At 43.3% G+C, this 12,500-nt stretch overlaps 1 protein-coding gene across 4 annotated transcripts in view; it reads left to right on the top strand.

Moving 5' to 3' along the window:
• LOC135094089 (transcription initiation factor TFIID subunit 4-like) overlaps positions 1-12,500 on the top strand; it is a 31,119-nt gene that overhangs the window by 10,160 nt on the left and 8,459 nt on the right. Inside the window, exons 3-10 of one of the 4 annotated variants that reach the window (XM_063993864.1) lie at positions 1,411-1,494; positions 5,322-5,519; positions 7,974-8,189; positions 8,577-8,696; positions 9,026-9,193; positions 9,747-9,991; positions 11,174-11,364; positions 12,014-12,144. In XM_063993864.1, coding sequence (XP_063849934.1) covers positions 1,411-1,494; positions 5,322-5,519; positions 7,974-8,189; positions 8,577-8,696; positions 9,026-9,193; positions 9,747-9,991; positions 11,174-11,364; positions 12,014-12,144 — 1,353 coding nt within the window. Of the gene's footprint in view, positions 1-1,410; positions 1,495-5,251; positions 5,520-7,973; positions 8,190-8,576; positions 8,697-9,025; positions 9,194-9,746; positions 9,992-11,173; positions 11,365-12,013; positions 12,145-12,500 lie in introns of all 4 variants that reach the window. The other 3 variants (XM_063993865.1, XM_063993866.1, XM_063993867.1) reach the window with 3 other exon arrangements.

Consider the following 12,500-nt stretch of genomic DNA (forward strand, 5'->3'; position numbering starts at 1 on the left):
CACCCCAGTGGGCATTTTATTTATCAGTTTATTCATTCCTTACTTCTCATTGCCCTTGGCCTGTTTCTCTCTTAAAAATAATAATAATAATAATAATAGAAAATATGCACAATCAAATCCCACAAAAAAAAAAAAAAAAAAGTGCATATTTAAACTTTTCATTACTTCAGAATGCCCTTAACCCTTCCTCCCCCCATTTCCCCCTCCCCATGCCCTCTCCATGACCCTTGCCTTAGATGCCCCTCGACCCCTCACGTGTCTCCCATCACCCTCATCCCCTCACTAGTACCCCATCACCCTGGTCTCACCCTGTCCCTTCCCCCAGTCTGCCTGCCGCCTCCTGTCTCTGTACATAACGTTTTGTGGGTCCCTAACACCTGCACCTTGAGTCCTCCGGGGCCGCTGCTCACCTGTCACAACCCTTACCCTTCCTCTCACCCTTACCCGTCACCCTTATCTCGGTCTGTCCTTGTGTTGTCTTGTGTTGCTGTCTTTTTCTTTCCTTTCCTCATCCTTATCTTTTTATCTCTTGTTATTGAATTTTTTCCTTTCTTTTTTTCTTGTCCTCATCTTTTCCCATTTTTTTCACCCATTTACTGTCTTTTTCCTTCTTGCCTTTACACTTGCCCTGTTTTTCCTTATCTTACCTTGTAACTGTCTTTTTTCCTTCTTGTCCTCATCTTTACCCCTGCCTCTCCTTGCATTGTTGCACTGTTACTGCATTTCCTCCTTGTCATCTTCATTCTTGGTCCTCTCTGCCCATACATTGCCCTACAGTCATTGCTCTTCTCTCCTTCTGGTCCTCTCTACAGTCTTCATCACTCCATTCATTTCCATCCAACTGCTCCTCCTCCTCCTCTTCTTAGCTTTTCCAGTTGTCACTCCCTCATCTGTTACGGTCTCCTCCTCCTCTTCCTGCTGCTTCGCTTCTCAAATTATCCAGTCTCACCTGTCACACACTCCACATAATTTTTCTCTGCCTCCCAGCACCTCTTATCTCCACCTGAAGCTCCTCCTTTGCTTCCTTCTAACATCTCCTCTGAGCTTGTCCAGTCTTCACATCTTTACCTGAAAAACACTGATCCTCTATTTTGAACTGCCACTGTAGCCTTCTTTGCAGCTCCTCCTTCTTCTGCTAGCTTGTCCAGTCCTCACATCCCTAACCTCTCTGATGCGGCTCTGTCTCTTCATCACCTTTTCCTCCTCAGCTTGTCCAGTTACACCCACATCACCTCTCTCAACCTCTCAGATGCTCCTCTCTTCCATCATCACTTTCTCTTCCTCTTTGCTTGGCCAGTCACACCCTCATGCACCCACCTCCCCATGTCTCTACCCGTCAGCCTCCCAGCCGGTCCTGTCCCCTGCTGTGTGTGCCACGCTTGATAGTGTTTCTTGTGTTGCATCATTCAGGCTGGTTCCGTGGCAGTGAGGTCGGTCATGGCGACGTCTGCTGGCGCTCGGTCCACAGCCATCCTACTCCAGTCACAACCCAGTGTATGTCCTTCCCTCTACACCCCCATACACTCCCTCCCTACCCTCCATACACACGCCCTCTCTCTCTGCCTTGGTGTATGGATGTTATGTGGGTTATGTTGTATGTTGTTGCTGCTGCTGCTGCTGCTGCTGTTGTTGTTGTTGTTGTTGTTGTTGGCTTTGTATGTTTTTGGATGTTTTGATACTAATGCTGGGTTTTTTATGTATTTTTATTTTATTTTTTGTAGTGTTTTTGGTTTATTTATTTATTTTTTTTTATCTTTTGGTTTGTAGATATCCTAGTGGTGTCCCTGTACACACACACACACACACACACACATATTTTCTCTGTCTTTCTCCTTCATTTCTTTTCTCTTCCTTCATTTCCTCATGAGTTTTCTTTCTTTTTTCTTTTCTTCCTTATTCTCATTTGTCTCCTCCCCTCTCTCTCTCTCTCTCTCTCTCTCTCTCTCTCTCTCTCTCTCTCTCTCTCTCTCTCTCTCTCTCTCTCTCTCTCTCTCTCTCTCTCTCTCTCTCTCTCTCTCTCTCTCTCTCTCTCTCTCTCTCTCTTTCTTTTCTTTTCTTTTTTTTCCCATCCCTTTAGTCTCCCCATCCTCCTTCCCTTCCTCTAGTTACCCCACCCTCCTTTTCCTCCCTCCTCTAGTCATCCCACCATCCTTCCCCTTGCTCTAGTCACCCCTCCCACCCTCCCCCTTGCTCTAGTCATCCCTCCCATCCTCCCCCTTGCTGTAGTCTCCCCACCCTCCTTCCCCTTGCTCTAGTAACCCCTTCCATTGTTCCCCTTGCTCTAATCTCCCCACCCATCCTTTCCCTTGCTTTAGTCACCCCTCCCATCCTTCCCCTTCCTCCTCTAGTCATCCCACCTTTCTTCTCCCTCTAAGCACCCCACTTTCTTCCTTCACATCTCACCCACACACCAGGATATGCTTTAGCTTGTCTTGCTGGACTGAAAGAGCTGCCCAGCCTCTCTGCATCTCTATCTGCTTCACACTAACACCTCAAGCCCGTCAGAACTGTTCCCAAAAATAGGCTGTACATTTGCTTGGCTTCCCTTACGAATGTTCAGGTTTCAATGAGTCCGTTATCTTGAGTTATGTACAGTTTAGTTTCAGTTTTAAAGGCTACTCCTCGGAAAAGCTGGTACGTTTGTTTTACAATTTCCTATACAAACAGTCGTCTGTCAGTAGTTATGTTCAGTTTAAATACGCTTGTTTACCTTTCTTATGGTTTCCTATACGAACAGCTGTCTTATCTTGAGGTATGTTCAATTTAGGTTTGGTTTTAAAGGCTACTATGAAAAGTTGGTATGTTTGTTTTGCTTTACGATTCCTCATACGAACAGCTGTCTATCACTAGTTATGTTCAGTTTAAATACGTTTGCTTTCTTTATGATTTCCTATATGAACAACTGCCTTATCTTGAGTTATATTCAGTTTAGGTGCAATTTTAAAGGCTACTCCTCTGAAAAGCTGGTACATTTGTTTTGCTTTATGATCCTCTATATGAACAGCCGTCTATCTCAAGTTATGTTCAATTTAGGTTCAGTTTTAAAGCCTACTCTGAAAAGCTGGTATGTTTGTTTTCCTTATGATTCCCTATATGAACAGCTCTGTACCGTTAGTTATGTTCAGTTTAAGTTCGATTTAAAGGCTACTTTGTTTCCACGATTCTAGTGAAAGTCGGACAAGGAGTTTTCAAGGGTGTTTCTGCCACTAGGGACAGTGTAGAGTAAAAAAAAAAAGAAAAAAAGAATCTTAATCTGTCATCTTGAGAGTTTCACATAAGTAATTGAAAAGCACTCAAGGAAACCTGGCTAATCAGTTCCTTAGCAGTTTTTAAGAGTGTTTATATGATCTTAGTGACAGTTTTAAAAGCATTCCACAGTATTAATTGGAAAAAACGTCCTTGGGAACCCTCTTCATTACCTGTGCTGCCTTTGAAAACAGTTGTAAGAGTGTTTTCATGATTTTAGTAATAGTTTAAAAAGCATTCCACATTGCTAATTGAAAAAAAAACACCCTTGGGAGCCCTCTTAATCACTCGTGCTGCTTTTGAAAACAGTTATAATAGTGTTTTCATGATTTTAGTGACAGTTTAAACGCACTCCACATCACCGGTTGAAAAAAACACTTCGGAGCCCTCTTAATCACTCGTGCTGCCTTTGACAACAACCATGACAAGAGAATGAAGTGTTTCCAAATACCAGCTGTGCCGCATTGAGCTTCTGTCCCGTCAGCTTGCATGATTCAAGTGACAAACCCACCTGGCTGTCTCTTCCATCCTACACCCATTTTCTTTGATCCCTTGGGGTGCATGAAGGGGGGACTTTAGAATGTTGACGTCAGCATGGCACGGCATGTTTGAGACTTGTGTTGCATGTTATTAATCCCTGAATGCCTTAAATGTGAATACTGGTTTGTTACTACCCATTTATCACTACTACTATTATTATTATGTAGTGTAGTAAATACTTTTTTGTAGCTTTGTAGGAGTAGGAGGATATGTATTATGTATTTGACTTATTTATGACTTAGTGTATACATGGTAAGGATTTAGTGTATACAGGAAGGGTGTTCTGACAAGTGGTGGAATTAGGTTGTGTTACTTCAGAATTCTTTATCAGGAGGTAGCCAGCTTGCTCAAGACCATCAGATCCTACTAAAGGCCATCTGATCCTACTTAAGGGAATCTGATCCTTTTATTTGTTTGGGGTTTCTACTATTGGATGGGTTTTCTTGTATTTATGTATCCATGGAATCCAAAACTACTGGTATTGTTGATTTATTATTTATATATATATATTTGTTTGTTTATTTATTTATCTATTTATTTATTTATTATATTTATGTATTTATTTTTTGCTAGTTTTTTCTCCATATTCATTCTTTCACTTATATTTTTTTGTATTTTCTCTTTATTTTCATTTTTTTTTATTAGTTTATCCTCCACTTTTTGTATTTTCATTCTTTCACTTTGATATTTTTTATCTTCTCAAATTTTCTTTTGTTTTTATTAGTTTTTCTCCACCTTGTATTTTCATTCTATCACTTGTATTTTTCTCTGATTTTTCCTTATTTTATGTATTTGTGTCGACCTAAGTAGCTTTTTTATTTAACCTTACTGATATTGTTTGCTTATTTTATATGTTGACTTGTATTGTAGTTTTTATTTACTTATTTTTCCAATTATTTGTTGCTCTTTTCTCTTGATTTCCATTTCCTGATAGTCTTTTTTTTTTTTCTTCCATTCTTAAGATTTTCCAAGCTTTGACTAAATTGTGTTGTTTTACATATAAGGAGTTCACTTTCAAATTGTTTTCCTTATAAAGTTGATATTTATTGCAGTAGTTTTTACTTGCTGTTGTCTCTTTACATTCTATTTCTAGACTTTATCTCTGCATTCTTAAGATTTTACATGTTTTGACTAAATTCTGTTGTTTTATGTACAAGAAATTCACTTTTAAATTGTTTTCCCTGTAAAGTTTTCAAGTTAGGGAATGTTTATAAGTATCAAAGTAAATTTCCTGTTTGAATTGAGCAGTCTTGGTTTTGTCTTCACTGCATTAACTCAGTAATAGATTTTGTAACGAGTTAAAAGTTAGTATAACACTCTTTTGTGCAGTGTTTTGCTGATAGAGTCAGTCCACTGACATACCTCAGTAGTGACTCAAGACTGCTGTTTTATTGACCACTCTGCACTTTTCTCCCAGTGTAGGAGTAAACCCACCACTAATCCACCAATTTCTTACTCCACTCAGTCCACCACCACTTGTAGCCACTGGTACTAGAGGACGGCACTCAACTGGCATCATTTACCATCCCCCACAGAACACCGTGGCACTGACCTCCTCCAACACCACCACCACCTCCATAGCCACCCAGGCAGTGCCCACCATCACCGCCCCCACCACTGTTGCCGTCACCCCGGGCACCACTGTGGCGGGCACCACCGTCGTGCCCACCCAGCCCACCTCCGCCGCACCCACCCCCACCACACAGCAGTCGCAAGCCACGTCGGTTGGCTCTGTAAGGCCACGCTCCACGCTGCTTTCTGTTTTGCTGTGGTGCTGTGTTCTTGTCTTGGCTTGCTGTGCTGTTGTGCTTTTAATCTTGTTTCTTGATGTATTTAATTTTCCCTCATTTGTCTTCTGTGTTATTCTTATGCTGTGATGTGGTGCTCTGTTCTTTGCTGTGTTCTTGCCTTGGCTTGCTGTGTTCTTGTTTGTTTTTTTGTGTGTGTGTGTGTGTTTTCATTGTTTATTTATTTATTTTTTTATTTTATTATTTTTTCCCTACTTGCTTTGTTCTCACTCACTTGTGTTCTCTGTGTTGTTCTTATGACATCCTGTGGTGCTGTGTTCTGCTTGCTGTGCTCTTGTCTTGGCTTGCTATGTTGTTCTGCTTTCATTGTTTTCATTCTTATTCCTTGGTAGACATGGTTTGTACTCACTCCCTCACTCACTTGTGTTCTCAGTCTTGTCCTTTCTTTGTCCTTGTCTTGGTTTTCTTTGTACTTTCATGCTCTGTTCCACTTCCCACATTCTTGCCTTTCTCCCAGTCTTTATTTCATTGCCCTGGTTCACACCCTATTTGACTTCCTATGTTCTTTCTCTTCCCTGCTTCTCATTTCACTTTATTCTCATTATTCTATCTGCTCTATTTTGCCTGCATTATCCTTACTATTTCTTCTCCTTTATAACTTTCTCCCACTCAGTTTGTTGTTCTGGTTCACTCTATGATTTCCTCTTCTCTCTCTTCCCTTCTTATCTCACTGTTTTATCATCCTATCTGCTCCCTGTTTTGCTTGCATTTTCTATATTCTTTTTGTTGTTATCACCATGCCTTGTATTTTATTTTCTCTTCCCTGCTTCATTTTCCACCATTTTGTCATGCCATCTACTTATTTTGTTTACATCGCCCTTACTCTTTCTTTTCTGTCATCTTGGCATGCATTCAAACTGGTCTCATTTGCTTCTCATCCCATCTGGCACATCCTCACCCTCACCTTGCCTTGCTCTTGTTTCCTGGATGATTGCTGTCTTGTACTCTCTCAAATTTAGATTAGTAAGATGGGATTAATGGAGGAGGCTACTTGTTCCACTCTTCCCTCTCTCCGTAGAAGACTTGTGTAGTATCTACTGCCCAGGTTGCATGTAATGAGATGGAGTAGATGCTCTTCGAAATTTACTTATTTATTTATTTATAAGTTCCAAGTAGGGTTAGAGAAAAAGTGGTTTTAATTCTTTCATTGCTATTTGGTACATGTTTTCAGAATCAATAATTACTGTAGGGCATCTCTTATTGTTTTACAGCCACCTGCAAACACTGTACTGGCTTAACCTCCCTGATGCTTCTTGCTCTCCATCTGAACTTCCATTGTACTGCCTCCATAACTTCCTCCTCCTAGTTTGTCCAGTCTTCACATCCTTACCTGTTACACACTGTTCCACCTCCTCTGTTTTGAAGTAACCCATTTTCTTTCTTGTACACACTTATAAAGATTTCATGCTTTGTGTTTAGTGTTAGTGTTGCATATTGAAGGGAATGGATTAAAACAGAATATTTCTTCCACAGTGATCTTGTAACCTCTAACTGATATCAGAATTCAGTGTTTATTTCCTGAGGTGAAGGTTGTGAACAAAATTGTAAATCTTTTTTCTTTTCTTTTTTCTCTCCTTTTCTTTCTTTTCTTTTTCTTTGTCTCTTTCTTTCTTGTAAACACTTATAAAGATTTCATACATTGTGCCTGGTGTTGAATATTGTTGGATTGGATTTATATAACTCAATATTGCTTCCTCATTGATCTTGTAACCTCAAACTGGTGTCATAGTTCAAAGTGTTTATTACTGAGGTGAAGGTCATGAACAAAACTCCCCCACAACTTGACATTTCCTCGGCAGCACATTGGGTCAGTTGCAGTCACCTTTTTTTTCATATGCTAGCTTACAAAACCACTTAAGATTTGTTAGATTTGTTCAGGCGCTTACCAACATGAGTGTCTTGGTTTGGGGGCCTACGAAAAGACTGTGGAACTGGCCCATTTGTTATCTGGTTCCACTGTTATTGTCAAGGTGGAGTTTATGGACAGGAGCCTAAAATTTTAACATTCCCACAAAGTTATGTTGAATTTTGGTGGAGCTTGTGAAAAATTGCCCAAAATTCAACGTTTCCATATCACGTTTTTAGTGGAGGTTGTGGATGAGAGGGCCAAATTCCAACATTTCCACAACATTACATTAAATTTTGGTGGATGTCATGGAAAAGAGCACAATTTTTTTACATTCTCACATCACAATTTTAGTGGAGGTTATGGATAAGAGGCCAAAACTCAATGTTCCCACAAAATCAACATTCACGACACATTTCTGGTGGAAGTCATGGAAAAGACCAAAATTTTAACCTTCCCACATTATCCCAATCTCAGTCCGATGAAGGCTATGAGCAAGGCATCCCAGGACTCACCACTCCCTCTTTCCGCAGCAAACTATATCAGCTGAATCTGCAAAAACGAAATGCAAAAACTTTCTGGCGACGCTGCTCAAGCTGGCCAGCGAGCAGCGGGCGCCGGTGGCCAGAAATGTGCGCACACTGATCCAGGGCTTGATAGATGGCAGGGTGGAGCCCGAGGCCTTCACCGAGGAGCTGCAGAAGGACCTCAACTCCTCCCCGCAGCCATGTCTCGTTCCCTTCCTCAAGGTGTGTGTCTGCCTGTCTGTCTGTTTGTTTGTTTGTGTGTTTGTTTGTTTAGTCTGATGCAGAGAGATATTGGGTATTTTCTTTGTGTGTGTTTGTGTGTGTGTATTTTAACCTAACTCAGAGAGAAATTTGGTACTTTTGTAGGTGTGTGTGTAGTTTAGTCCAACCAAGAAAAATCCAGTACTTTGTTTTATCTCTACCTTTGATTCAAATCCATGAACTCACAAGCACCATCACATCTGTAAATATGATGCAAAACACACACACACACACACACACACAGATGAAAGATAAATCATTGATGGAGGTAAAGATACATAACACAAGATAAGAGCACAGAACCCACAAACAAACTAACCAACTGACTCGCTCACTCCTCCCTTGCAGAAAACCTTGCCGTACCTCCGACTGTCCCTGGCGAAGCACGAGCTGACCATAGAGGGAGTGCGGCCGCCACCCTTCACCGCTGTCAGTCCTGTATCCGGCGTCACCACTGTCATACCCGCTGTGAGTCACTCCTCTTCCTTCATTCCTTTCTTCTTTCTTTCCTGCTTGCTTTCTCTTCTTTTTCTTCCTTTTGTCCTTTCCTTCCTCCCTCCCTCCCTTCCTTTCTTGCATTTTTGTATCACAGGTAATTCCTATCACTGCTTTTACAGTCAGTGGGCATTTGGGTTTCTTTACAGTCCTAGTGACAGATTAACAATATTTCTACTTTATCAACAGGAGAAACACTCATTGAGAACCCAGCTAGTCATCTCTATGGCCTTCAGAATCAGACATGGGGAAAGAGCAAAACATTTCAGAAGAGCCTAATTCAAACCTAACCTAACCCACAGATGTCCATGGCTCGTCCAGTGGCCCCTACCACCTCCGGCACCGTCAGAATGGTTGCCCCCACTGCTGTTGCCTCCGTGTCCACCGCCACTGTGGTGCAGCGGCCGGCCGGCACCACCACTGGCGCCACTGCTGTCGCCGCTGCCGCTACACCCTCCAGAGTAGTGGCTGTGAGTACTGTGGGCTGTGGATGAACTGGGTGGCTGACTGGGTGATTGGCTGTGGGTACTGTGTGGGGTTTGGGTGACTCAGGGTGTGCGTGGACTGGCTGGCTGGATAGCTGAGGGGTTGGTGTGACTGTGAGGGGTGCATGGTCTGGCTGGGTGTGGGTATTGTGAGGGGGCTGCATGGACTGGGTGGGTGTGAGTACTCTGAAAACTGGCTGAGGGGTTGACATGACCATGAGTACTGTTAGGGTGTGCATGGACTGGGTGGATGGCTGAAGGGCTGTCTTCCTCTCTCTCACTCTCTCTAGTCTCTTCCTGCCCATACACATCAACTTGGTGAAATGTGTGAATGAAATAGTGAAATGATGACAATAATGATGAATATTAAACCTCACCTCCTCCATTCCCCATAAAACCTAGTTGGTAAAATGAATGAAATGATGACATGATGACAATACTGATGAATTAAACCTCTCCTCCTCCTCCTCCTCCTCCTCCTCCTCCTCCTCCTCCTCCTCCTCCTCCTCCTCCTCCTCCTCCTCCTCCTCCTCCACAGCCGGTGCGCATGCAGGGGAGCAAGACAGTGGTGGCTGCAGTCCGCCACAACACTCCTGCCGTTGTCGTCGCTGCCACCTCCACCACCACTACCACCACAGCTACGGCCGCCACCGCCACCGCCACACCCTCCGCTGCCGCCCCCACGGCTGCCACGCTGCCGGCCGCCGCTAAGGCTGTCACCGTCAATAAGGCATTGCCCACCAAAGACAAGGATAAGGGCAAAGATAAACTTTTCACCTACAGGTTAGTGGTGGCCTTACCTAACTTGACCTTTCACCTAACCTAACCATACCTTATGTAACCTAACCTAACTTTACCTGACCTTACCTAACCTAATTAAATGTACCTTAACTTAACGGATCACCTGAAGATCCGCCACCCCACAGGGATCACCTGAAGATCCGCCACCCCAGATTGTCTCACCTGAAGATCCGCCACCCCAGACTCTCTCACTTGGTTAGGTTAGGTTAGGTTAGCCTAACCTAACCTAACCTAACCTAACAACATGAACGCATTAAAAAACTGAGTGGATATAAAAAATGCAAAAAAAAGTTTACTTCATTAAAAGTATGGGATCACATGAAGATCCGCCACCCCAGATTGTCTCACCTGAAGATCTGCCACCCCGAGTGCGGCTGGGGTGGCGGATCTTCAGGTGATCCAACTTAACCTAACTGTACCTCACCTTACCTTACCTAACTTAACTTGACCTAACTTAACTTAATGTGATCTTTTACCTTACCTAACCTACCCATACCTGACCTCTTTCCTCCTCTTTCATGTATTTTCCTCTAGTTTTTCCTCCAGTCCCTTCCTTCACTCAGGCCTTATTAGTTTATCTTTCCTCCAGTTACCCTTCTTTCCTCCAGTGTCCCCCTCCCCTGGTCAGGTAGGTTACACCCATTTCTCTATTTCTCTTTCCTCCCAACAGTATATTTCCCATTCCTTCCCCATTTATTCTTTGATCCTTCATTTATTCAGTATCCTCCCCTTCTCCCCATCACCTAGGGTACACCCATTTCCTTGTTTCCCTCTTCTTTCTACATTTATCCCCCTTTCTCTAGTTTCCTCCTTCAGTTATCCAATTCCTTTCCTCTTCTGTCAGTTAAGCTACACCGATTTTCCCATTTCCCTCTCCTACCATATTTATCCTCTTTGTTTCCCTGTTTCCCTCTCCTCCTCCAGCAGTTCCCATTCTTCTACATTTATCCTCCTTTCTCTAGTTTCTTCCTTTAGTTATCCAATATCCTTCCTCTGCTGTCATGTCAGTTAGGCTATACCCATTTCCTTGTTTCCCCCATTCTCTCTCCTACCAACAGCAAATTTCCCTCTCTAGTCCCTCCTTCAGTTACCCAGTCTACCTCCATCCCCTGCCACCTTCCACCCCATCAGATAGGCTACACCTGTCTCCCTCTCCTCCCCCAGCAGTTCCTATTCTTCTAGCGGCGCAGCGGACGACGACATCAATGATGTGGCGGCGATGGGTGGTGTCAACCTGGGGGAGGAGTCACAGCGCATTCTGGACTCAACCGGCTTCGTGGGGACGCAGATTCGCTCCTGCAAGGACGAGAACTTTCTCTTCAGTGGCCCCCTCAGCCAACGGATAAGACAGATTTGTGAGTGTGGGGCAGAAGGAGAGAGAGAGAGAGAGGAGTTAGGTTTGTGTGTGTTAGGAAGAGAGAGTGGGACAGGGAGAGAGAGCTGTGTGTGTGTGTGTGTGTGTGTGTGTGTGTGTGTTGGAATAAGAGAGGTTAGAAAATGTTGAGAAGTAATAAGTTATGTTTGGCTGGGAGAGAATTAGATAGTGTTGAGAGAGAGAGAGAGAGAGAGAGAGAGAGAGAAGCCAGATATGAGTGTTTTGGGAGAGATGGCTAGAAATTGTTGGGAGAGAATTAAATTAGTTATGTTAGGCTGAAAGAGAAGAGAGGAGAGAGAAAGTGTTAAGAGGGAGAGAGCAGTTAGATATATGAGTATTTTGATAGAGCAGAGGGTTAGGAAGAGGAAGAGGTTAGGTATGTTAGGCTGAGAGTGGAATAGGGAAGAAAAGAGAAGTAAGATTTATGTGTGTTAGGAGAGGAATAAGTCAGATGGAATGGACTCGATAATCAACCTTCTTCTCCTCCTCCTCCTCCTCATGCAGTCAGTCAGTCTCGCCCCCTCCTCCTTCTCCTTCTCCTTCTCTTGCAGTTAGTCAGTCAGTCAGTCATTCTCCTCCTCCTCTTTCAGTCAGTCAGTCAGTCTCACCTCCTCTTCCTCCTCCTGCAGGTTCAAAGTACGGCCTTGATGATGCCCCGAAGGATGTGGTGGCGCTGGTCTCGCACGCCACACAGGAGAGACTCAAGACCATCGTGGAGAAGCTGGCAGTCATCGCAGACCACAGATTAGAGATTATTAAGGTGAGGCGAGGCGAGGCGAGGCTGCTCCTGTCTTGTCTTTGCGTCTGTGACTTTTCTGCTTCTCTGTCTGTCATTTCTTCACCTTCCAAGCTGTTCTGTGTTTATCTTCCTCTCCTTTCTTGTCAGTCTTTTCCTATCTTTATTTTCTATGTGTTTTTTCCACCTCTATCTTCCTCTCCTTTCCTATCAATCTTTTCTCTTTCCTATCATTATTTTCTGTCTGACCTTTCCAACTCCATCTCCCTCTCCTGTTCTGTCAATCTCTTTCTCTCCATTATTTTATACACACAATACAAAGTGACACAAACTAACCACTCTCTCTCCCTCCCTCCCTCCCTCCCTCCCTCCCTCCCTCC

The sequence above is a fragment of the Scylla paramamosain genome, chromosome 44 (genome assembly GCF_035594125.1).
Source record: "Scylla paramamosain isolate STU-SP2022 chromosome 44, ASM3559412v1, whole genome shotgun sequence".
Classification (NCBI taxonomy): Eukaryota; Metazoa; Arthropoda; class Malacostraca; order Decapoda; family Portunidae; genus Scylla; species Scylla paramamosain.